This window comes from Tiliqua scincoides, chromosome 8, assembly GCF_035046505.1.
Source record: "Tiliqua scincoides isolate rTilSci1 chromosome 8, rTilSci1.hap2, whole genome shotgun sequence".
NCBI lineage: Eukaryota > Metazoa > Chordata > Lepidosauria > Squamata > Scincidae > Tiliqua > Tiliqua scincoides.
This window is the reverse complement of record NC_089828.1, coordinates 20220673-20246813: the sequence shown is the minus strand read 5'-3', so window position 1 is coordinate 20246813 and position 26141 is coordinate 20220673. Positions and strand designations below refer to the sequence as shown.

Here is a 26141-nt window from a genome sequence, read left to right as displayed (position 1 = left end):
TTCTAACTCTCTCAGCACTTCATTTTAGTGGATGTTCCCTGGTTGTGATGAGAAGGACGCAACAGCTGTCCTGGCTCAGAAGGGAAAGAGGAGCCGGCCAGAACATAAGAAGAGCCCCACTGGAGCATGCCAAATCAGGCCCATCTAGTCCAGGTTTCTGTATCTCACAGTGGCCCATCAGGGAGAACACAAGACAACAAGAAACCTGCATCCTGGCACCCTCTCTTGCATCTGGTATTCTGAGGTAGCCCACTTCTAAAACCAGGAGGTTGCACAGACCCATAATGGTTTTTAACCTGTGACTGACTTTTCCTCTGGAAATTTGTCCGATCCTCTTTTAAAGGTATCTAAGAACAGATGCCATCATCACATCCTGTGGCAAGGAGTTCCACAGACTAATTACACGCTGGGTAAAGAAATATTTTCTTTTGTCCATCCTAACTCTCCCAACCCTCAATTTTAGTGGGTGTCCCCTGGTTCTGGTGATGTGTGAAAGGGAAAAGAACATCCCTCTATGCACCTGTCTGTCTGTTTGATGTGCATCAGATACATTTCTTAAGCTGGGGAGGTTCATTGATTGTGCCTAAATGGAACCCTCCATGGTTAGCTGCAGTATACCACTGAATTGCAGTGAGAGGACTGCAAACAGCAGTGGGGAGCTCTGGCCAACAACGGGTTAATTGTGGGCTTCCTAGAGGCATGTGAGCAGGGCCTCTGTGGGTGACACATGATGGGCCCTTTCTGGGCCACCACTGCAATGTCTAGTGATTGAACTAGGTCATGACATCTGCATTCAAACAAGAGCAATGGGGAAGGGGCAGTGCAGGGCTTGGCCCCAGGACTCCTGGCAACCTCATGCCAGACCTGGCAGCTGGTTCTGGGGAACATGATATGGCACTGCCATAATTCTCACCAGTGAGGAATACACACACCTTTCCCCTTTATTTTGAGACTCTGGGTCAGGCACAAACTTTTATCTGCAAAGCATACTGGAGCTGGCTGGGGGGGGGGGGGCTCTTCCACAGTTTGGCTTCTTATTTGAATGATAGTTTTGGGGGGGAAGGGTACACCAATACAGGATTCGATCTGAGTCAAATTTCATCTTTAACCCAAAGCACAAAGACCCTCTAAGCTTACAGCAGTTGCAGACAGGCTGTTATTAAATCAATGAATGTACCATACAACCTTGCAGGTGGTATATAGCCTACAGCAATGGGTCATGGAGGGAGTAGGGTGGCCTTGGTCACTGAGCATGGAGTGGGGTGATGGCAGAGGGGATCGGGCACTATTTGAGGATCCATGCCCCTCATAACAACCCCCCTGAACCTCCCAGTACCAGTCAACTGCCAAAGATTCCCTCCCAATTTACCTACATGGAGGGTGGAGGAGCCAACCTGGAAAAGTTGGGGTGGGCGGGCAGTGTATGGCTTTCTCCCCAGTGCCTACAGCAATCACATGCATGTCCCTTGATTCATCTGTGTGTTGTAGGGTAAGCCCTTCCCTCTTGCATAGTTCACTACAGAGAGGAACTGTAGTGAGGGAGAGGTGAGGGGGGAAGGGCTGCCTGCCATCTGGTATTCTGGGCCCAGTACAAAATGTGCACATGGGTTCTTCTTCTCTCCCTCCCCAACCCTCAACTTTTTCCCCCCAGAAGCTCTACAGACTTTGCAAGGCTGCGCATGCCTTTAAAAAAAACACACCAGTGTATAAGGTGCATAGACAGGTATGGGGAGGTGGCAAGCTGGGGCCCTTAGACTGTCTTATATACTTTTCCTTTTTGTGTGGGCTGCCTGTGCTGTCAAGGGGGGGTGGATGGAAGGAGAAGCACTGGCTTCTCAGAGGTCCAACATTTCTCTTAAAGGGCCTGCTAGCTCCCTGGATTTGAAAAAGGAAGGACAGAGAGCACAAAAAATGTCTCTGATGCTGTCCCATCACCTTCTCCCACACAGTCTTTTCAGTTCTGTTCCCCCCCCCTTCCATTTTAAATCTGAAAAGCAGAAGAGCGGTGAGTGGACGGTGTGGGGGAGGGGTGGCAGGAGCCTCTTGCCAATCTGTCACCTGATGCAAGTGCCTCAGTCAGCCTCATGGGTGATCCAGCCCTACTAGTTTGGTCACTGGCATGCGCAGGTGCATACTTCTTAGTAACAGCTTGGCTTAGACAGCTTCTAGGTGGCCACTGAAAGTGCTTGCCCAGCACTCTTTCTTGCCCAGCACTGAGCAAGAAGGAAAAGGAGAGACGACTCAGTGAAAAAAACAACAACTTTTTTCCCTTTGTAAGCTGAAGATGAAAGAAAAAAATATTTCCAGCAAAAGTACGATAATTGAAACTAAGGCCTCTGAGAATTACAAGTTGCGATGATGGGCACCTTGGCCTTTTACTCCTTGTCCACATTCCACAAAATTTCAGTCCAGCTTCCACTTTATTTAGAAAATCATTTTTCTAACCCTCACAAAAAGGAAGTAAAATAAATTAAGCTAATATGCTGAGGTTGTTCCATTTTCTCATATAGATTATCCTGGTGGGTATGGAACATTTATTTTGGCATAGCATATTCACAGCCTGATTCTGAAGTCCTTGACGTTAGGGTCAAAAAGCCTGTATTCCATCTGTTATGCAGCAGGCATAGTGGTGAACTTGGTCCTGGAGATGAGGAATAAAATTTGTAGACTTGTAAATAACATATTAAGAAATAATTACATTTCTCTGCTTCTCCACAGACATCCTTGGTCACTTTGGGGTAAGCAACTTCCTTCTTGGCCCAAATTGTCCATCTTAAAAATGGAACTATGACCGGCTGTTTATGAAGATGGAGACATGGGTTGCCAGAATACTTTAGAGATGCTACGGCTACAAGCCATGGGATAATTCTCCCGCACAAGTACCCTTGAAGTGAAAGGAACTGCTACAGCACAACAGTATATGGACTTGTGTAGCTCCCAGTCATTTCAGTGGCTCTTGCACTGAGATAACTTCCCAGCAGATTTGTGCAAAAGCATCAAGAAGATTGTAATATCTATAATAGCATACTTCATGGTACTCTGGAAGAGGCCTTCTAAGTTGAGACTTAAGCCCCCGCCCCTTTTTCATTTGTAAACACTGGACAACAAATTTTTCAAAGAGCATGCCCCCAAAATTAAATTAGTCATTTCTTATAGAGTTCTTATAGAGCAGGAGTGTCAAACATAAGGCCCAGGGGCTGGATGTGGCCCACATAAGCTTTTTATCTGGACCCTGTCTTCTCCCAGCTACTGAGCTGTGCTATCACTGCTGAAAAGGCAGCCCACATAATAATTGGGCTTCCCATATCTTGAAAATATGATTAAGTTGTGTGTTTTCTCCTTTGACACTTGCAGCTAAGGAGTTCCTAGCTGAGAAAAAAAGTGCTTATTTCTGGTCAAGACCTGCTTAATGACATCACTTCCTGCTTAATGACATCACTTCTGGACCTCAGCAGGCATCATGCATGCTATTTAGTCCTCTGTATGAAATGCTGCCCTTGTTATAGAGGGTGCTGAATACGAATATTTATTTACTTACAAATTCGAATATGACAATTTAAATGCAAAATTGGCTACAGCTTGTGAGAGATCCTCAATAGACAGTTCCATAGATGTGTCCTGGTAAATGTCCACTTCTTTCCCACCAATGTTCACAGTGCATTTAGTGTCTCCTAAACTAGAGCCAATCAACAGATTTCATTGTCATTTTTGTGCTCAGTGCATCAAAATAAGTAAAGATTAGCTCTCTTCATTTCCAAGGCAAATGGTGCATTGTCTAGCGATTAATCAGAAGTTTAATAGGATTATTTTGTCTAGTTCGTGTATGGGAGAGTTGGTTTTATTTAGTCACAGAAGAACTGACGCTATCTGTGTCTAATATAACTCTGCAGTGAGCCCACTAATTGAAGGCCCCTGGTTCAATCTCTAGGTAGAGCTGGAGAGCTGCTGCCAATCAGTGCTGGCAAGACTGAGCTAGGTGGACCAAGGGTCTGACTCAGTATATAGCAGCCTCCTATCTTCCTACAGAGATGGGGCAGAGGCAGCCTTTTCAAATCCAACAGGGATTCAAAGCACTTTGGCTTCTGCCAGTGTATGCCCTGAGAGCTGATGACTGATAACCAGCTGATTCTCCTCCAGTGCCAGCCCCATTGAATCATAGGGCGAGGCACAGACAGTGGGGCAGACATTGCAGGGGTGGGACAGAGGAAAAGAAAAGGGCTGTCGGGGTGGAATTCAAGGGCAGCTGCACAGCTTGGTATACTGTAGAAAGATGCTAGAACTACTATTGAGCTAGGCGTGACCAAGGAATGAATTCAGACTCCCTTTCTGCCCCAGTTCTGTCAGACTTGCCCTCTTGCCTCCAGAAAGCAACCAATTGGGGAGGAGCATATCTAAATATAAATCAACTCTAGACTGCTTTAACTGTCATTACTTTGTCCAAGAAACAATGGAGATTGTAGGCTTGTAGGGTTACCAATAGCAGGGCCATAAAGCCAACTGACAGCACAATCCTATGCAGAACTACTCAGAAGTAAGTCCTATTGTTTTTAATAGAGCTTACTCCCAGGAAAGTGTGTATAGGATTGTATCCTGGGGCAGTCACCATAGGCAGAGTGGCCAGGAGTTTCCATCTACTTGCTCATCTTCACCATTCTTCTTCCTCTTCCCCCTCCCTCTGAAGTATAGAGGAGAGAAGAATGGTGGGCTAGAGCATCTCTGACTCTAGCCTACCACTCCCCCCCCCCCACTTCCTCTCCACTCAATTCCTTCTCAGGTTCAAGGAGCAGAATCCAGCATATTTGAAATAGAGCATTTCTCCTTTATATGTTTTTAAATTGCAAAAAGGTCTTTTTCATGATGTTCTGTAGAGAAGCCCTGAAAATGGGGTTCCCCCACCTGAAGTGGTACAGTCCGCTCAACATTCTACCATCCCATTTTTCTGCACATGAAGATTAGGTCTCTGAAAAGGTTTGTAAGCAGTTGCTTAGGCTGAGGAACTTGAGCCATTCTGGTTGTGAAACAGATGCCTCGACTTGATGTTCACCTGGCAGGTATGTTTTAGGGAGGCATCTTGTTCATTTCAGCCTCCTAGGGTCAGGTTGCGATGCACACAGACTGAAGCATTTTCCCATCTGGTATTTGTTCTTTTATTATTAAGGTCAAAATATCAGTCCCACCATTACCTGCGGCCATGACAATAAATAACAATAATTTACTTTGGTCTGCAAAGGTTTAAACAACCTCACCTCCTTCCACAAGATAAGTTAACATTGGCAAGAGAAATAAAGAAATACTTAGTCCTGCAGAAAGTTTTCCATGCAGGCTCAGGGAGAGAAAGATATTCCCCTCCTGTGCCACCAAACAAACAAAAGTTCAAGATTTCTCCAGACATCTCATCATGTAGTGCGGCAAACGGGATGAAGCCACATGGTGGTTGGCGATGAGTACATGGATCTGGTTGTAACGAACACAACACAGTAAAAAGTCTGAGATGATGGAGCTGGCTCCAACCAGCTGAAGGTAGGGAAGCACCAGCAGTTCTGGGTGGATCAGGCTTCTTTCTTCCCAGGGCCAGCCCAGGTCCTCCCAGCACCTGAGGCAATGTGCCAAAAGAGGAAGTAAGGAGGAGAAAAGAGAGGTGGCCTAGAGTGCCCTGACACTCTAGCCCACCACTGTCCACTCTCCTCATTTCCTCTTCTGCTCTATTCTCCTCTTTCTGAATCCAGGGAACAGGAGGAAGAGAAGGAATGGCAGAAGTGTGTAAAGGCAGGCAATGGGCACCCTCCAAGCTGCCACCTGAGACAACGACCTCCATTGGCCTCCTGGAAAGGCAGCCCCTGTTTTTGTTTTTTAAAAAAAAGTACCTAAAAAAGAAAAAAATGTACACTAAAGCTTACATGATTTAGTTCTAATCCTGATAAAATCCAGAGGTTTGCATGGAGAAAAACAGAATCCATCAGCAGACTTGCTCTTTTTTTCTGCTGTAGCTTAGGAAAGGCAATGGAGCTTGGACCTAGGAGCAGATATCGCCAAGATGGACTAGGGAAGAACAGGGCACTGGACTTTAAATAAAGTTAATAATTTAAAGAGTTGAGTTTGCTCAGAGATCAGGATCTCATGCAGAGAGCAGGAGCATGCAAAAGTCCGTGGGCTTGCGTGGTGAAGAGAGTTCCTCTCACGTCTCCACTGGGCTGGGGACCATGCTGTTGGGAGTGTCGGGGAGCTGGGAAGACAAGGAAGTCACATCGCTGCCGGAGGAGTTTCCCAATGAGCCAGATTCTGAAAAGGAGACCTGCATGGCAGAAAGAGAAGAGATGGGAAGTCAGGATGGAGGTTGATGCTTGTTCTGATGGACTGGCCTGTTTGTCATGAGTATAGTAGTCCTCCAGGAGAAAGAAAAGCATCTTGCAGGCCACCATTTCTCAGAAGGGCCACTAGGCCACACTGTGTTCAAGCTGGCCTCTGCAGTGCTGCAGAGAAGATAAACAATTCTCCCCAACCCAGTGACTGAATATAGAACTGCAGCAAAGAGGCTCACCTAATGAATGAAAGAAGCCAACCTTGGGCCATGGCTCTTCTTGCTCTGGCTCTTCAGTAAACCAACGTTTACTGAGCAAACTTTAGTTCCGATTGAAGCCAAGTGGAACCAATGCATCTAGGAAGGCAAGAGAATGTTTGCATCCAGTGTTGGAAGAGCATTTTCCATGGACTCTGCTCCTTGACTGCCAGACGTGGATCACAATGTTGTCTGGGCCTCTCCAAAGCCAATTAGCTGCCCTCCAGCCCACCACTCTTCTCTACACTTCCTCTTCCACTCTGTTCCCTTCTTTGAATCTAGAGAGTAGAAGGAGGACCAGTGAAGGCAGGGGCTGACCCCCATCAGGTAAGTGAGGGGGCAGTAGGTGTTACAAAGTGCTGCACAAGAGGGGCCCATATCTCTTGCACCAAGGACAGATGCCAAGATGTCTTGGGCCACCCCTGAATAGAACCATCTTACAGGATGGCTCCCTCATACAGGTGGCTATCACCTGTTTATGACCATAAAGACTTTAATTACTAGAAATACCCATTTGATTTCCTTTCCACATGATACTCACAATATTCACATGAAATGTTAAATGAGGCCTCCATTGTGCTTTGTAGAGAAAACAGGCTAGGACCATTGCATGACACAGAAACTCAGACCACAAAGCAGGGCTTCACATCAAGTGCATTTTTTCCACACTCATCATATTCCTCTCTCCCAATCTTCAAAATCCATCTTCCCAATACGGACTTTAAGGTGGTCTTCCTCTGTGCCAAGCAATGTTTTTGAAGGTTGTGGAAATGCCTTCCCACTGCAGCACAAACCAGGCAAGCAGTAACAAGCAAGAGACCTGCATTGCTCCACCTGGGTGGCCAGAGGTGCTTTCCACCCATTGACTGGGGACTTGGGGGGGGGGGGGGAGAGACAGAAGGTAAGTGGGCAAGGCCAAAATCAAGACCAAGTCATGCTACAAAACAGCTTTGCAACAAAACCACTGAAGCTGTCAAGCCATTTAAAGTTATAGCCATTTATAAATTTATTCTCTGTAAACTGCTCCAGGAACTTCTCGTTGAAAAGTGATATCTGAATACACTAAGGCATAGTAAGGCCCCTGGGGTCACAAAAAGTTTTAAAATCCCTATACCCCATTCTCCCCAAAACATCACCCCCTCCCCCAAATTTTAACACCTCTCCGTATGACATATGTTAGAGGCCCACCGAAAGGCACTTCTCATTTTCAGTGAAAATTGGAAGTGCCTTTCAGAAGGCTCATAAGATACCAGCTCAAGGTGTGCAACCCGGTGCAATGGACTCCCACCCCCCTTAGCTATGCCACTGCCTGAATATTTGGAGTAATAATTTTATAACACAAACCTATGCATGCCTACTCAGAAGTAAGCTTCACTGAGTTTAATGGGAATTCCTTGAATGCAAGTTCATAGAAGATTGCAGCCTTAGTTGATGAATCGATCAACTAAATTTAGACACAAATGTCTTCCTGCAGGTGCCTTTTTAAGATAGTGAAGAAACTGAAACTCACAAAATTTAATAAAGAAATGCAAGCAACCAATCATTGCTGCGAGGGGGTGTCATAAATATTTTCTCTCTCTAAGAAAGCCCATAGTGACACAGAAGAGCATTTGCTTTCATGTAGGTTCCACATTCAATCCCTCGAATGCCAAGGTAGGGCAGAAAAAAAATTCCTGCCTGAAACCCTGGAGAGCTGCTACCAATCAGCATTGGCAATACTGACCTAGAACAACCAATGGCCCAACTCAGAATATAGTCCTTGCCAGTACTAAACCCTGGTACAGTCACACACCAGAACCAAAATAGCTTCAAAATATAAATAACCCTGCACTTCAATCACAGCCCCTTCATTATTCCCCCCCTCCCACCAATTATCAAGGTGTAACACAAGCCAACACACATTTTGCTTCCTTAAACCTTACACCAATTCCTGGGTATATTTGGGGATGGCTTCCTCATGAGGAAACTGCTTGAACCAATCACTAATGATGCTATACTGTATCTCCAAAACTAGACGTGATAGAGCAAAACAGATGCCATTTTTGAAATCGGCACCCCAAATTCATATCAAACCACCATAAAGTTTGGGGAAAACTTTTCTGACCCTCTGTTTTGTAGGCCTGTGTAATTGGACAACCAATTAAAGCCTACAATCAAAAAATAACTTGACAAAAAGGACTCTTTGTAGAGCAATTATCCACTTTGACAAAAGGAAGCAAACAAACTCAATTGGGGCCTGCCCATCCACAAGGCCAGCTAAGGTGGCTGCCTCAGGTGCTGAATGGGCAAGGAGCGTCCCACAGCTGCCACAGCTCCTCCTCTTTCCTAGATTCAAAAAGACTGAAGAATGGAACAGAGGAGGAAGTAGCTGTCTACTCACTTCCTCCTTTGCTCCATTCTCCTCTTCCTGACTAATCCAGGGCCTGGAGCAGCAGAGAGGGTAGCTGGATAAGAGAGGGCTGCATTTCATGCACTGCCTTAGGCAGCTAGAGGTCTTGGACTGGTCCCAAATCAATTCAAAATTTAAATGTGCCCCATTCTTGATTTTTATGACAATTCCTGAACATTATTAAGCTATAGCGTTGCACTTTATACTAATCCCTGGTACTAAATTCATCAAGGCAAGGGGAAGCCAGAAACCCTCAAAAGTAGGGCTGTTACCAAGTAAAGGAATCTTATCTGAATAATCATATTTATATTTAATCAATTAATTGCTTAAGATAGGGGTGTCCAAACTTTTTGGCAGGAGGGCCACATCATTTCTCTGACACTGTGCCAGGAAAAAAAGAATTAATTTACATTTCAAATTGGAATACATTTTTTAAAAAATTACATAAAGGAATATATTAGAGATGGAACTTATATGAATGAATGAAGCGCTTGCAGTAGCTCAAGGCCTAGCACAAAGCAAGGCTGTCCTTTCCTTCTCTGTCACTGCTGCATCACAGACGTGAAACAGTGGAGGTTGAACAGTCACCCTCATGCCGAGAGTAGCTGCATCGGCCCAGCATGGGCTCCAGCAAGTCTCCAGAGGGCCAGAGGCTCATTGGAGACTGGAGGCTCCCCATGGGCCAGATTGGTAGTCCCCAAGGGCTGCAAATGACCCCCGGGTCAGGGCTTTGGCATCCCTGGCTTAAGCCTACAATCCTATCCACAGTTTCATGGTAGTAAGCCACATTGAACATAATGGAATTTACTTCTGAGTTGACACACCTAGGATTGATTGGGCTGTAAACTAATTTAACCTGCACACATTCCAATACGTATAACAGCCACTGCTGTGGAACAAAGAAAGCATGATTCTTTCATTTTAAAAATGATGCACATGTAGGTCATAGCAGTTATAAGGTTAGAAGAGGCATTTCATCCTGTGCAAGGAAGAAGGGATATCTCTTTTGAGATAGTTGGCTATCTGCAGGGTATTTTTTTAAAGTTACTTGCATTAAAACAGAACAAGACACTTAAAAAAAAAATCTGCTGGTCTGATTAATCATGGCACCATTTTAGCAGGTCAAAAGTGTTTTTAAATCAATCTGAGTAATTGACTGACAGTTGCAGTCCTACCAGAAAGATGTTTTCGTTCTCATGCGGATCCTGAATAGAAGGCATTGATTTTGTTCTAGGTTGTCCTTACAGGCCAAGAAAATACCCAGAGAAGACCAAAACACCCATGCCTTCTCGCCTCCAATAATACAGATCCATTTGGCCTTTCCCTGCATGAAGGGGGCCACCCATGGAGGAATCTGCTATGCCTTCTGAATGTTCTCTGACTAGGCAGAAGTCCAGAGGTAGCTACATAGTGTTGCATTCCATATTTCACAAGTTGATGTATAGGACTCATATTTCACCAAGTGACTTTTCCAGTGCTAGCAAATGATCGTTTAATTATGCAGGCGGCTCTCCCATCTCAATTCTCCCAATTATATTAACTAAATATTGCACAGGATTCATTTTTTGATGATCTTCTAAAACATGCTCATGATATAGGAAGGTCTGCGTTAAGAGAAGGAGGGTGCGGATGATAAATATTCCTGAGCATGTGTACCTCCCTTGATATTCAGCTGTAATTTAGCTGTTAGAGCATCTCGGGCAAACTATCACCAGTCTTGAACCGCAACCAGTAAAGAACAATTCTGGACCCTTCAAGGGGGGACCTTTCTAACCCCAGACAGTCATTGCTTTTCTGTTTGCAAGGGCAGATCAAACTGCATGTATAGCTTTTGAGAAGGATCTTTGCAACAAGTTTTGGGGACATAGTAGACTGACCTCCCCTTTGCCCTTCCTGTCTCTCTTGTGATGTCTTGAACCTGGGCACGTGCCCCTCAAAAAATGCCAGAACAGCACCACTAACAATTACTGGTAGCAATTACTGCTTCTTAACAATTCGTTTGCCCTATTAATGTGTGTGACCATTTAGCTACAGGGAAGGTACAGGTGGACCACAAAGAGATGACAGCACTATGTGAATAGCCCATAGATAATGGGTGAACAATGGGTGATGATCCCATATTACATACACTATTTAGAAGGACCCTCTATTTAAACCAGTTAATTTCACTAAGGGCCCAGTCCTATCCAATTTTCCAGCACTGATGCAGCCATGCCATTGGGGCATGAGCTACATCGTGGGGGGCGGGGCAGTCACAGATTCCTCCTTAAGATTAGGGAACTTTTGTTCCCTGACCTTGGGGCTGCATTTCGGTTGCATTGGTGCTGGATAGGATTAGGCCCTAACTAAACATGTGCACTCATACCCTGGAATGCCATTATGCAATGTTTGCCTTGTGGCAGATCCTGTGGTTGACTCAAGGCCAATTTGCATCATCAAATGAACAGGTTGTTAAGCGACTGCATCCATTCAACACACAAGTCCAGTCATGTGCGTGAACTAACCTGATGTTGCCAAGGCGCCTTATTCGCTGACAGAGCATCTACAGCCCCCCACAGTGTTGTGATAACTCAGGCCATGATGTTGGCCATACTTGAGAACCTCCACCCCATTCTTGAGAATCCTCCTCTCTTGTCTCTCAAGATGGGACAGAGCAGCGGTGTCAAACATAAAGCCTGCGGGCTGAATGTGGCCCCCAGAAACCATTTATCCTGTCCCAATTATATTTGGGCTCTCCCAGCTCGATAATTGGGCTCTCTCATATCTTGAAAATATGAACAAGATTTGCACTTTTTCTCTGCTGTCAGTTGCAGCTCATGAGTTTCTAGAGAAAAAGGGTTTATTCCTGGCCATCATCTGCTTGATGATGTCACTTCCTGCTCCATGACAACACTTCCAGCCCTCAGCATGCAGCATGAATGCTAACTGTATGAAACAAGTTTGACACCCCTGGGATAGAGGTTCCCAAGCTTGATGTACTGAGCTATCTACCGCAACCTAAAACACAACGTGCTTTTAAAAAAAAAACTGGAAAAGTAATCAACTTCTCCATCATATTATTTACTTAAAAACATAATATTTCTCCCACTCGTTTCCTCAGTGGACGTTATGAGTAATTGACCATTTGTGCAGCATTGCACAGATTTTACAAATGTTACCCTTGCTTCTCAGAACTCAGATCCCATCACTTTTCTGCCCATGACCTTTGTTCTTCCAGCTCCACCACCCTTAGTCATCCAACAGTCTTCTAGCCCTTCAAACATCTCTGTTCTTTTCCCCCTGCTGTCTCACTCCTGGAACTACCTCCCAGAGCCCCTGTGCCATAATTCTTTCAAATGCCACATTATTTTTGTTACAATATTCAGTGTGCTTCAGACAAAATGAAACAGAGACGCCTGCGTTGGCTCGGTCATGTCGTGAGAATGGATGATGGCCGGATCCCAAAGGATCTCCTCTATGGAGAACTTGTGCAAGGAAAGCGCCCTATAGGTAGACCACAGCTGCGATACAAGGACATCTGCAAGAGGGATCTGAAGGCCTTAGGGATGGACCTCAACAGGTGGGAAACCTTGGCCTCTGAGCGGCCCGCTTGGAGGCAGGCTGTGCAGCATGGCCTTTCCCAGTTTGAAGAGACACTTGGCCAACAGACCGAGGCAAAGAGGCAAAGAAGGAAGGCCCATAGCCAGGGAGACAGGCCAGGGACAGACTGCACTTGCTCCCAGTGTGGAAGGGATTGTCACTCCCGAATCGGCCTTTTCAGCCACACTAGACGCTGTTCCAGAACCACCTTTCAGAGCGCGATACCATAGTCTTTCGAAACTGAAGGTTGCCAACTACTCAGACAAAATCTTAGCCTCACTTAGTTCTCCCTTGCCACTCCTTACGACTGAAATGGCCTCTTTGAACACCTGTGTGATTCCTTCCTTCCTTCCAATCCATTCTTAAAACCCACCTTGGCCGTGAAACCTTTGAGGTCTCTTAACCCTCTTTTTTTTTTTAAACCATAACTAAGCTCAAGTACTTGTGATTGAAACAAGCACAAATTCTTCTCCTGCTTAATCCTACCTCTATTTCTCTCTTCTTCATCTTTTGTTTCTCTTGAGTCTATCTAGATTGTAAGCATCCCGGGAGCAGGAACCTGCCCTCTTACGTACATTATGATGGCTCTGTAATAGTAATATCACACGGTAAACACATGTATAACACATGGTAAAAAGCAACAAAATCAATTGCCCAGCATTATTGTCCAGCATTATTTGCTAAAAGTGCCTATTGTTTTTAAATGAATGTCATTGTCCCTCTGTCAACCAAAATATTGCCAATAGGAGTCATTTATACCAGTTACTATTTCTGTTCAACATGCTTTGACCAACACAGCCCTGTCTCATGCACCTAACCCTATTCCGGCGAAATCACTTACAATCAGTGCTTTCCGGCAAGAGCTAGCGTCCATACAGGTAATCACTTTTGCTTTTGGATAATTGTCTTCTTGACTCAAATTAATCCCGCTATAAGAATGATTGGATGTATATGTACTAGCTAGCACATATATACACATACGATCACCTTCAGTTCTACATTTCCAATTACATATGCCAGTAGTGTTCAACCTTTTTTTTGTGTTGAGACCCCAAAAATTAAATAAATAAATAAATAAATAAATAAATAAATAAATAAATAAATAAATAAATAAATTATTATACTGGGGACCCACTGCCGATCGTGCCCCTCTCCTGAGACCTGACCTGCCCACCCCCATTGACACCCACCCCTCATTCCACCAGCCCCATTTCCGCCTTCCTTTTGTGTCTTCAAAACAACTGTGTGAGGTAGCACCCTGAGTGGGCCTGGTTTAGGAGGTGTGGGGCATGACAGCAAGAAGAGGCCGGGCAGGATTATAATCAAGAACTCCATTTTGATAAGGCAGTCCAATTATCTGTGAAAGGTTGCCACAATCCCCCCAAATGAAGCTTTGTGGCCCCATTGGGCTTGCAGCCCACAGGTTGAAGAACACTAACGTATGCTGTTGGGACTCTCCAGTCTCAAATTAGTGATTTGCAACATTTCTCATCTCACCTCACACTGAGAAGTTGCTAAAATGGTCAAGGCACACCACCAGTTGTCTGACAATTGACAAGGTATACCACGTGGCTAGCAGAGGGCTCACATCCCCCAATGGCCCCATTAATAAACAACCCTCCCCTAAACTTCCGCAACACACATGGCAAATCAGGGTGTCATAGGAACTCAAGAGGAACCCCACCCTCTTATCACTCAGTAGGGTAGAGAATAACAACAATATTAATAAAATAGTGTCATCGGTGCTCATGATACACAAAAGTACAGGTCTCTAAAATCTGACGCACAAGAAGAAGTTGTCGCACGAGAAGTGTGTCAAGTCCTAGGAATTTTGAGCACTCCCATCTTGCCGCTCTCTCCTCAGGCTGAGGAAATATGAACCACCTGTGGAAGTGGGTGAGATGACTTCTGAACAATGCAAGGATGTCATGGACATACACCCTCTCCAGTGGCATTACTAGGGTTTGTGTCATTGGTGCAGGAGGCCAGCACATCACTTTATGATGGGGCTCCTTCCATGCAGTGGGCAGGGCAACGCCCTGGGTGGTGGGTGTGGTGATATACCATTGTCCTGCTCCACTGGTTTTATGGCTATAACTTTTGATAGTATAGAAATATTTCAACACGGTTTGTTTCATTCCATTCTGCCTGAAATTATCAATTGATATATTGATAGATAGATAGATATCATGATGGTATTATTTGAAAATACCAAGGTGACCAGTATTGGTGTCACCTCCCCTATGTGAATCACCTGGTGCAGCCTGCACCTCCTGCACCCCCCTAGCTATGCCACTGACACACTCCCCCCACTTGGTAGAGGAACTGGCTTTATCCTTACCAGTTGCTGGAAGGCAGGCTGGTCCAAGTCACTCTGCAAGGCAAAATCACTAAGAGCTTTCCAAGGAGGTTGATAGGTCTGCACCTCCACTGCATTGCCCTGCACGGCACTGTCATGGCGGATTGGGCTGCCAGCTACTAGGGGGGTTCCAGTCAGCCCCTGCAGGCTCTGGGGGGGAGAGAGAAAAGTGGTTAGCAAAGACTCAGCCAAATTCACCTGTTTCCAGTGAGGCGTTGGGGAGGGAATCAAAGATTCATGGGGGGTGATATAAAATGATACGGGCTTTCTTGCCCTCCCCCTCCCCAAAAGTCTTGGGGGAGGATGTGTGTCTTTAACATTAGGTCAGAAACAACCCTTTGCCTTCCTCTGTTCAACAGGGCATGGGCATCCCCTGGCATCAACACACACACACACACACCTCTGCTTGAAGGCCATATCACTTGTAGGTGTTGCCTTAGGGCAGGGGTATCAAACTCCTTTCATACCAAGGGCCGAACAGCATTAATGGTGCTGCTGAGGGCCAGAAGTGGTGTCATTAGGCAGGAAATGATGTCATTAGTCAGAACCAAAAATAAGCACTTTTTTCCACTTATGAACTCATTAGCTGCAAATGACAGAAGAGAAAATACACAAATCTTGATCATATTTCAAGGTATGGGAGAGCCCAATTTTCATGTGGGCTGTCCTTATAGCAGTAACACCTCAGCAGTGCTCAGCAGCCGAGAGCCTGAGGGCCGGATAAAAAGATTCCGTGGACTGCATCTGGCCCCCGGGCCTTATGTTTGACACCCCTGCCTTGGGGTCTCACATACTTGGAAACTGAGTCCTCTTTCCTCTAAACAGCACCCACAAATGCCAGCATTTGTAAGCTGGTAGTGGCTTCAGTGATAACTCTGCTCATGCTCAGAGGCACTCTTCTCCTCAGTGTTACTCAACATTTTGCAGACCTGAGCACCAACAAATGGGTCCTCGAGCTGACTATCATCATCCTGCTACCTCTCATACTCACATGACAGAATTTCGACATTGAAAATGTCCAAGACCCAGAAAAAGTAGCAGACGGGGAAAGGGAAATTGTTCTATTCCAAAGTGCCCCAAACTAAAGAGAGGTACAAACAGCACAAGCAAAAAGCAGGGAAGGGTAGACTCAAAATGGGGAAGGGGTTAATCTACTATTACTGAACATGTGCCCTTAGTTATTTATAGCTGGACTTCTGATGTTGGCCTGCAAAATTTGGCATGGGTGGTATAATGGGAGAAATCTCCAGTTTATCGCCTGTTGGCCCAGAATAAATCAAATCTTTGTTATCTTCACTTACCGAGGACCCCTCCTCTCCCCAAGATGGGAAGAGCTATCAATCATATAGCAATTCCCCAACCACATACAGTACGTACACTCTTTCACCTAATCTGGAGTAGTCACTGAATGGCAGTTAAAGCATTTGATTCAAGGAGAAACTAGACACAACCACCTCTGACTCTTCTGAGATGCAGGCACCCCTCAACCAACATTTGAAAAAAAAAAATGCAATCTTTCCCAAAGAATCCTTCTCCCTCTTCTCAAGAGTATCAAAGATAAATTAGAAGTGTTCCAGGGTTTTCTCAAGAGCTATGCTTCTTAAGGAGGGTTTTTATGTGCGATACAGAATTTAAAATCATGTGCTATTTTAAACCATTCCCATTGCTTTAGATAAAATACTGCTTTTAAATGCAGATTAAATACTGCTTTTTAAAAAAAATACTTCATTCAGTCTGGATTATAATTATACAGAATTTAAAATCATGTGCTATTTTAAACCATTCCCATTGGTTTAGATAAAATACTGCTTTTAAATGCAGATTAAATACTGCTTTTTAAAAAATACTTCATTCAGTTTGGATTATAATTATTTTATTATTATGGTAACTTGCTTGCGTGTGCATGGATTCAGGAAATTCTCCTGTGCAAATCTCACTGAAGGGGGTGGGGTATTTCTCATTTAATATGGTTCCCACAGGAGAAACTTAGATTTGTGCCCGTCTTTGAAAATAAGAAGAGAAAAATGATACTAAATGCCATTTGGCTAATAATAATAGACAATGAGGGAGATTCCTGCCCCGAAAGCAACTGTCCTTTAGATCAGGGTTTTTTTAACCTTTTTAAAATGACAGACCCCCCCCCCCCAATGGATTGCCCAGTTATGTCCCCATACACTCCCTTTGCCAGACCTACGAAATCATCATCCCTGGTCCTATTAGGTACCAGTACAACTTCAAAAGAGGCCAAAAGCTTGGTTTTACTTTACATATGGATAGCTAAAAAGAGAACTCTCCAGTCCATGTTGATAATGGTGATACTTAATCTAACCTAACATGGTTTTTATTTTCCAGAGATCCAGTCCCATATCCCCATCATTTGGTTCCCATACCTCCAAGGGATTACCTCTCCCCCCTTATAAATTTCTGCCTTAGATGATGAGCATCAAGCCATGTTAAGGCAGATCAATCCTTCCCCTTCTCCCTGGTTTCCTTCTGTGCTCTCCTGCTTGATCTCATCAATTTCACAATGGCTAACTGTGGCTACAATCCTAGGCCCCCTCCCACACACATGTTGTCTGTGTGTGAGATGAGTAAACCCCACTGACCCCAAGCAGAAGTGTGTGTCATAAACCCCAAGGAACCCAAGCAGGGGTGTGTGTGTGTGTGTGTTTCAGGCTTCACTGTTTAAAATTAAAATAAGAATGAGTAGATGTTGTTTAGCAACCTTCAGTCTTATGGTATAAGCCTACAGCACCCGGTATTCCCAAGCGGTCTCCCATCCAAGTACTAACCAGGCCTGACCCTGCTTAGCTTCCAAGATCAGACAAGATCAGTCATGTGCAGGGTAACAGTTGAGTAGAATTCACAGACATTTTGCCAATGATTTGAAATGAACAATTCGAAAGAGGGGAGTAATTTTCGGAAAATCATGAAACCTTCTCTAGAGAATTCAAGACACAGCCAGGACTAACCTAACTGGCAAAGTATCAAAATATATGAACATTATTTCCATTTACTATGGAGTAAGGGGTGTTTTATTTTGAGGGGGGGGGGAGGAGTGATAAGGAAAGGAAAAATCACAACCTATTTTCTTCCCAGATTTTCAGAATCGGGTCCCCTGAAAGGGTCCCCCATTGTTGCCAATTGGTTCTAATGCTCAATCTGCAAAAGACATTTAGAGCACAATCCTATGCCTGTCTACTCAGAAGTAAGTCCCATGGCATTCAATAGGGCTTACTCCCAGGAAAGTGTGAATAGGATAGGGCTCTCCAGTCAGTGCCAGGAGCGGAAGAGGGAAGGCAGGCAAGCGAGGACCTAAAGAGGGGTGGGTGGAGGCGGAAGAGGAGGAAAGGGGCTCATCCTGCAATTGACCTGCACTCATGTCAATTTCATGTCAATTGCACAAACGCAAAGGCATTAGAGCTGGTTAAGGAAGGCAGACTGTTCGGCTTCCCAGGGTGGGGGAGATCTTTTGCAAGAGGGAGGGGGGATTCTGGCAAGGGCAGGGGTGGGGGTGGGAAGGGAAAGGAGACCCCCCCTTGCACCTACCGCCTTGTCGTTGTGCTGCTGCTGCTGTAGCTGCTTCATGAGGATGGACTTCTTCTTGTCCTTGCAGCGCTTGTTCTGGAACCAGACGCGGATGACTCGGGGGCTCAAACCAGTCATCTCCACCAGCTGCTCCTTCATGAGCGCGTCCGGCCGCGGGTTGGCCGCGTAGCAGGTCCTCAAGGTGTGCAGCTGCTTCTCGTTCAGCACCGTCCGCACCCGCGTGGTCTTCTCCGCCTGCTTGTGCACGTGCGGGCGGAGGGAGGGCTGCCTTCCAGGCACGGGATCTGGGATGGGGGGGGGGAGAGACTGGTCAGGAATGGGGGCAGTCAGCCTGGGGAAAGGCAAGTTAAGAAGCTAGCCCCCCTGGGCAGGAAAGATGGGGCGCGATCTTCCTTTCTAGCGCTTGGCCTCATTGTAGACTGGGTGCCCCTCGGGGCAGAGAAGGCGCATAACGCACCATGCATCTCAATGACGCTGGACAGTCCAAGGAGCTGAACTGCGCCCTCTAAAAGCCTTATGTCGGTTTTGCAACTGACACGCACTCAGGGGGACCAGGTGTCCTAACCGGGAAAGAAGACAAGGCCCCCCAAAATGTAGGACACCCAAAAATGTAGGACACGACCAAATAAAAGCTAAAAACACTCATAGACAGTATATGGATTTCATGGGGTTAATTTTAAACAGTACATTGCTTCTTATTAAATTTAAAACTATATGCCATATAATTTATTGGATATAATTTATTAATTCCAAGAAGGCTTTATGCTGCCGCAGGGGCCTCCTTACAGGGAAAAGGAGGGCAATGAAGTTCTTTTCCAGGACAGGAGTCTAAAAAAAGGACACGTCCTGGGAAAAGAGGACGTCTGGTCAACCTGCACACACTCATGTCAATTGAATGTCAATTAACAAAAAAATGAAATGCAGTAGAGCTGGTCAGGGAACACAGATAGGGCTGGGGCTATTTTGAAGGGGAGAGGGGCCTTTAAGTGCTGCCCCTCCTCTCCAAGTAGGGTGCAAAGACCCTCTCTTTGGGGTCCCAGATTCCACCCTGTGCATGTCAGGAAAGCGAGTGGAGGTTTTAAAAAGCGAAACCCCATAGGAAAGCAACGATCTCATGGCCATAAAACGCATGTACCCCTCATCGTGTGATCAAACGCGTGTGCAACCTGGACCTGATTTTACAACGCAAATAAATAAATCTTATTTACTTTTGCTTCGTTGGAAGATTTGCACCCCAGGTGCAAGGCTCTCTGAAGAGGCCACTCCTCCCACTTTACCCCCCCCCCCAAAAAAAAAAACTGGTGAAGGAAAACAATCTCTGGGGAGGTGGTGTTTTCCCAACCAGCCCCCCCCCCAAGCCCCTTAAAGCCACCGATCTCTGAAACAGACGCTCCCACCCTGTCCAACTGCAGCTCCGGGAGGGAATCACAGCGGCCTCTCTCTGAAAGCTGAAGATCTTGTGGAGAGAGGGGAGAAGGAGGAAGGCCCCGATCCCCCCATAACAAGCCACGTCTTCCTCTTCCTTCCCCTTCTGTGCCTCCAACTCGTTTGGGACGTTGTCTCAGGGAGATCTTGGATTCCTTGGGAGGTGGCGTTGGCGGTGGCGTCTGAATTGTTGCAAATAATCACCAACCTCCTTGGAAAACCAAGATGTCCAAGGCAGGGGTTCAAACCCTCTCAATCGTCTTTTCCCCCCCAAACCCTAAATCATGGCAATATTTCACTGGAATCAGCACTGCAAATTGGTGTTGATGGGGGGACACAATAAGGGAAACACAATGGGGGGAATAGACCCACAGATTCTGCCTCCCTCCTACCAGAGGTATGATCATTCTTTTGCTTTTAAAAAGGAATAAAATCCCAAAGATCGACAAGACTGAGCAAAAAGCAGATCCAGGTCGAAGCCAGTTAAGAAGGGGGGGAAAAGACGATTGTTTAAAAAGACTCACAACGACGTCGAGCCACAAGATCGTCCTGCTTGGTTTTTCTCTCCGAAAGTGGAGAGGATTGAACTGAATATACTTCTGTCTACATGGCAGGTTAAGAAAAGGGAACCGAGAGCCCAAGCCTATACATGACTCCTCAGAAGTATGTCCCATTATGGTCAATGGGGCTTCGTCCCAGGAAAGTGTCGATAGGAGTGCAGCCTCAGAGCCCAAGCCTAGGTGTGTCTACTCAGAAGTAAATCCCATTATAGTCAACGGGGCTTACTCCCGGGAAAGTGTCGATAGAATTGCAACCTGAATCCGAATCAGATCTCACACAAAAAAAACAACAGATATCGGGGTCTTAAAAAAGGGGGGGGGGAAATCACACACCCGAAATGGCCCAGTTTCGACTGGACTTTGGAGATCAAATCCTGGGAGTGGATCCTCCGGAAAACCCACCCGCTCCTACAGAGAGTCGATCTAGGGCTCTAGATCTTCTAGCCCTTGGACGGGCTAGAAAAATATGCCCTGTGTTATTGTTTCAAAATTAAATGCTGTGCCCGTTTCGTTACACAAGTATAACAATGCCGTCTGGAAAGCATGCATTGGGGGGGGGGGGAGAAAGAAAGAAAGAAAGAAAGAAAGAAAGAAAGAAAGAAAGAAAGAAAGAAAGAAAGAAAGAAAGAAAGAAAGAAAGAAAGAAAGAAAGAAAGAAAGAAAGAAAGAAAGAAAGAAAGAAAGAAAGAAAGAAAGAAAGAAAGAAAGACCTTCTAGATAATGGGATCTACTGGGTTAAAATGGGAATTTGGCAGGTAGTGCCAGATTTCACTTGGAAAAGATCGCCCTGCTTAGATCCACCACGAGCTGCGATCTCACCCTTAAACGTGGCGCAGATTCCGTTTTCGAGACGATCAGGAGGGCTGCCACTGCCCTCAGATGTTGTTTGTGGTGCAGATTCAATAGAGAGGCGATGGAGGGTCTGGTCGGTTGGAGGCAGGGAAGGAAGGGGGCAAGAACACAAAACGCCATCAAGTCATCCCAAAGGGAAAAGGGGGGCTCTTCATTGGGGCTCACTTAAAGAGTCACAAAAATGTGTCCTGAGAATTGGTCCTAGTGGAGACATGGCCCTGATACTGCTATTGGTGTGTGTGTGTGTGCGTGTGTGTGTTTTACAGATAAAGCAGGGGCTGCCCAGGACAGCCTTGTCAGGATCCTGCCTCCAACACACACACACACACACACACACACACACACTTCCCTTAAAGACAACAAGGAGAAGAATTTGAGAGAAATTCTCCAAGACTTAATTTCTGCCAAGAGAGATCCCGGACTGCTGCCTGCCCCGGAAGCCTTTTGCCTTACAGCCCAAGCCTAGCCGTGTCTACTCTAGAGTAAGTCCCATCGTGTCCATCGGGAAAATGGACAGGGAAATGTGGACAGTATTGCAGACTTTAATCTCAGAAAGAACGTTTGGTGTGCGCCCGCCTCCGCGTCTGTAGGAGAAAGGAAGGCACTCTGCACTTGCTCAGACGTCTCCCCAAACTTCCCGATGGCTAGCAAAGGGCTGCAGCTCACCCGCAGCTGCCTTCCAGCCCAGCTTCCTGCTCTAGAGCCGTCCTCAGTCCGGAAAGGCAACGGAGGACCCACGACCGATCCATCCCTACGCCTGCTAGTTCCTGGAATGGGAGCAGCATCTGGAGAGCTTCCAGATGGGGTCCCCCACATGCAGAGGGCAGCCCTGCTCTGGGTGGGTGGGAGTGGGAATGGTTCTCAGCCCCGAAGAGACTGAATCACGGATGGATGAATGGATGGACGAAAGAAAGAAAACCCTGCGTTTTCCTTTCCTCCCTTCTTATCGCATTCAGACCACATTTAGACTGTAGGATCCTCGGAGCAGAGATTCCTTTCTGGAGTGTCAATTTCTCTCTGCCGCGGGCCCTGCTCAGGCTGCACTCCTATCCACACTTTCCTGGGTGTAAGCCCCATTGAGGATGTCCTACTACTACACATTCCCTCCCTTTACTCCCCTGTAAGTAGGGGATCAGAGGGCGACTCTGAGGCTGCGAAACCTAGCCCCTTTGGCTATAGTGGGGCTTACTTCTGAGCAGACGCGCTCTGAGTCGGAGTTGCAGCGTACACAAGGGACCGATCCTATCCGCACTTACTTGGGAGTAAGCCCCATTTAGTATAGAGGCTTACCTCTGAGTAGACATGCACAGGAGTGGGCTCCCAGACGCGCTCCCATCCTATCCACACTTACTTGGGAGTAAGCCCCGTTGAACACAGTGGGACTTACTTCTGAGTAGGCACGCCTAGACCAAGATCCAGAGCGGGGGAGGGGCGCCTGCCTACTCACCTGCGAGCTGGAGGCCCTGCCGGGAGCCCTGGAGGTGGCCGGGGCTGCGCGGGGGGCTGTCGGCGGAGCCTGCGCGGTCCAGCAGGAGGCTGTGGTCGGCGCGGCAGAGCAGCTCGTGGTCCCGCAGCGAGAACTCGTCCCCGGGCAGGAGCTGCCGGCTGCAGACGGAGCAGCGGAAGCACTCCAGGTGGTAGACGTGGGCGCGGGCGCGCATCACCAGGTCGCTGCTGCTGAAGCCCGACGCGCACTTGGCGCACTTGATGCCGAAGAGCCTGCGGGGGGGGAGGAAGAGGAGGGGGCGTCAGGGGAGCAAGGCCACCCCGGCCCCCGCACCCCAACAAAGCCCCTTACCCACCCACCCCAACAGTCCCAATGAGCAGATTGCAGGAGAAACGCCGCTGTGGCCAGCGTGCACTGTAAGCTCCTAGCGGCGAAGACCTTCCTCCTGGTTCCACCCGCTTGCAAAGCCCCGAAAGCACCAGACCCAGTTTTTGCTTGGGGCACCCAGTTCGCAGCTTTAAGTCTGCTTCGGATCCAGTTAGAATGGAAGCTCCTGGGGGGGGAGGCCCCAAAGTGCCCTGACCATCTATGGCACCAGTTTTGGACAGGCCATTCATTCTCCGGCCTTGCAGGGCTCTCGCAGGGGTCTCCTTTGTAATTGTCCTGCGCTTGACAATATAGCGTGTAGGCTCCTAGAAACAGAGACCTCCACTTTAAAGCACCGAACACAGAAGTATAGAAGAGCCTAGTACAACCAATTCCAAATAATATTATTAATTACTAATAATTATAAGTAGCGCCAAATTATGTGGTGCCCAATAACAGCAATTACTAATAACTAATATTACCCACTACTAATAATTAAGTATTATAATACGCGCGGGAACAACGCTAGGAAGAAGAACTATAAGTAGTGTCTAATAATGCCAATTCCTAACAATATTATTAATTACTAATTAGTTTTAAGTAGTGCCTAATTATAAGTAGCGCCTAATTATATCAATTCCTAGTAATTAATATTTTCAGTTGCTAATAAGTAGAGATAAGTAGTACCAAATGATAAGTAGTGCCTAATAATATCCATTCCCAATAAATATTATGAATTGCTAATAAGTAGTTATAAGTAGTGCCAAATTATATGTGGCGCCTAATAATACCAACTCCTAATAATTAACATTATGAATTGCTAATAAGTAGTTCTAAGTAGCGCCTAATTATGTGGTGCCTAATAATACCAATAATATTATCAATTACTAATAAGTAATTATAAGTAGTGCCTAATTATTTGTGCTTAGTAATACCAATTACTAATAATTAATATTGTCATACTAACAAGTAATTATTAAAGCCTAATTACAAGTGGTTCCTAATAATACCAATTCCTAAAAATTAATATTATCAGTTACTAATTAGTAATTACAAGTAGCGCCTAATTATAATAAATATTGCCACGCCTGGGGATATGATTTTTCATAGTCATTTTTTTTTGTAGAGATTCGGTCTGATCTTCATTCTAATTTACTTGCCCTGTAGGGCTCTGGTGTGTCTGTTTTCAACCTGCCCAGAAATCTGGCTGTCTGCTCGCTCTTGGGGGGGAAGGAGGGGCCATTTCCCAGTAGGAAATTTAGTGATCCAGGAGTAGCAACGGAATGATGAGCAAAACTCTCTTCCCATCATTAAAAAAAAACACAAAACCGATTTAGAAAGAACCGGTTTCAAGAAACAGCCTCGAGATCAGTGAGATCTCCTTCTGAGTGGGTTCATTTTCTGCAGGAGCGCGACGTCCCCAATCCAGCAGGGCCCTGCCTTGGGAAGAGCATTCCCAGGGCTGTGAATTATGGCGAGCCACTGGCGAAGTTCTGCCTCAACTGCTGGCCAGGAGTTCAAAGAGCAAAGAACTCTGAGCAGCCTTCAATTTTCCCCACCAAGAGGCAGGACCTCAACTGGTGCTCAGCAACCTTCCAACACATCCAGGGAAAGGTTGCCATTTCCAACCAAGACAGAGGAAAGGAAAAAGGGGGGGGATCATTTTGGGGGGGATCATTGTTTCTGAATGTCTCAGGAAGGGAGGGAGGGAAGCATCACCTGATATAGTCCCTCTTACAGTACGTCTTGCCATCTCTCACAAAACAAGTGCAGGTCTCGTCCAGGTACTGGCTGCAGTCCGCGCATTTCAGACAGGCAGCGTGCCATTCCAGGTCCGGGGACACCTTCAGGATGTACTGGTCGTGGATTTCGCTTCCGCAGCCCACACACATGGCAATCCCGGGTTTTTCTGCCGGTGGGAAGGACGAGAGGTGACACTCAAGGAGGGCCAGGGTCGTTCATCAGGACTTTCTACCCCAAAAATAAGGTCCAAGCCACCCAAATCAGCCACAAGAAACCAGCCACAATCCCCCCCCCTCCAACAATCTGGAGTCAAATCAAATCCAACAAGAACATAAGAAAAGTCCACTTGGGAATCCTGTATTTGGGGGGTCCATATACTCCAACCCCCCCAAATCAAGTAGGTTGTGGTTCCAAATATTTCATCAACACAGAGCCAAATTGGAGGGGAGGAAGGGGGAGAGAGAGAGAATGGGATCAGCTCAGATTTGTTGACTGAGCTGAAAATTTCATAAATAAAATCATAATCATCATCCCTTCCGCTTTATGATTTTTCCAGCCCAGGATTGCATTGCTAAGGGGGGGGGGATAAAAGTCCTTATATAAGCAACCCACAACAATATAATTTTTAAGACTAAAGTGACTGCAGATTCTGCAGCAGCAAAAAAACAACACCTCCAGGTTTCATGCACTGTGGAAGAAGAGCCTGCAGAACTCTTGATTGCAAAACGAAGATAATGTTTTGCCCCTGATTTGTTTATTTTTTTGGGGGAAAGAAGGGAATCCACCCCCCTTAATGAGGTTTGCCTAAAAACAAACAGCCTCCTAAAGCCTTCACATTCCAACGCATGGAAATCTTTACAAGATAATATTCAGATTTTTAAAAATATATATATAAAGGAGATCCACTTACTTTTGGAATGATCCCCCATAGCACCCAGGAAAGGATAAGGGAAAATAATATCCACCATGCAGAAGGAGGTGTGCAAAAGTCTCAGGGTGGAGAAAGGAGAAGGCTTCTCAGCCCTTTCCAGCCTGCTGTTCCCCTAACTAACTACTCCAACCTGGGAGCAGTGGGGAGGCTGAGCCTGCCCTGTCCCATACGCAGCATGACGTCAGCACGCCAAGGACCACCCACCCACCAGACAGCCCTGGGAAGAAAAAAAAAAGGAGGTGGCATCGCAGTGACTTCACCGGCTTGCTCCAGCAGCCCCCAGAGAGGATTGGCGGCCAGGGAGACGCCGAGCGCTGATTGGACGGGAAGGAACAATGGAACGCTGGACGTGGGAGTGGAAGAGGCAAAGAGAACCTGAGCACTG

At 46.2% G+C, this 26141-nt stretch overlaps 1 protein-coding gene across 2 annotated transcripts; it reads right to left on the bottom strand.

Moving 5' to 3' along the window:
• Positions 1 to 6175: 6175 nt before the first annotated feature.
• Positions 6176 to 25793, bottom strand: ISL2 (ISL LIM homeobox 2). Of its 2 annotated transcripts, XM_066636305.1 has the most exons (7): positions 25736 to 25793; positions 24802 to 24991; positions 22717 to 22988; positions 20820 to 20822; positions 18433 to 18716; positions 14866 to 15033; positions 6176 to 6292 (listed from the first exon to the last, which is right to left on the bottom strand). In XM_066636305.1, the coding sequence occupies exons 1-7, from the start codon at positions 25791 to 25793 to the stop codon at positions 6176 to 6178; spliced, it is 1092 nt and encodes a 363-aa protein (XP_066492402.1). The 2 variants fall into 2 exon arrangements, with proteins under 2 accessions (XP_066492402.1, XP_066492403.1); XM_066636306.1 differs by lacking the exon at positions 20820 to 20822.
• Positions 25794 to 26141: the final 348 nt, after the last annotated feature.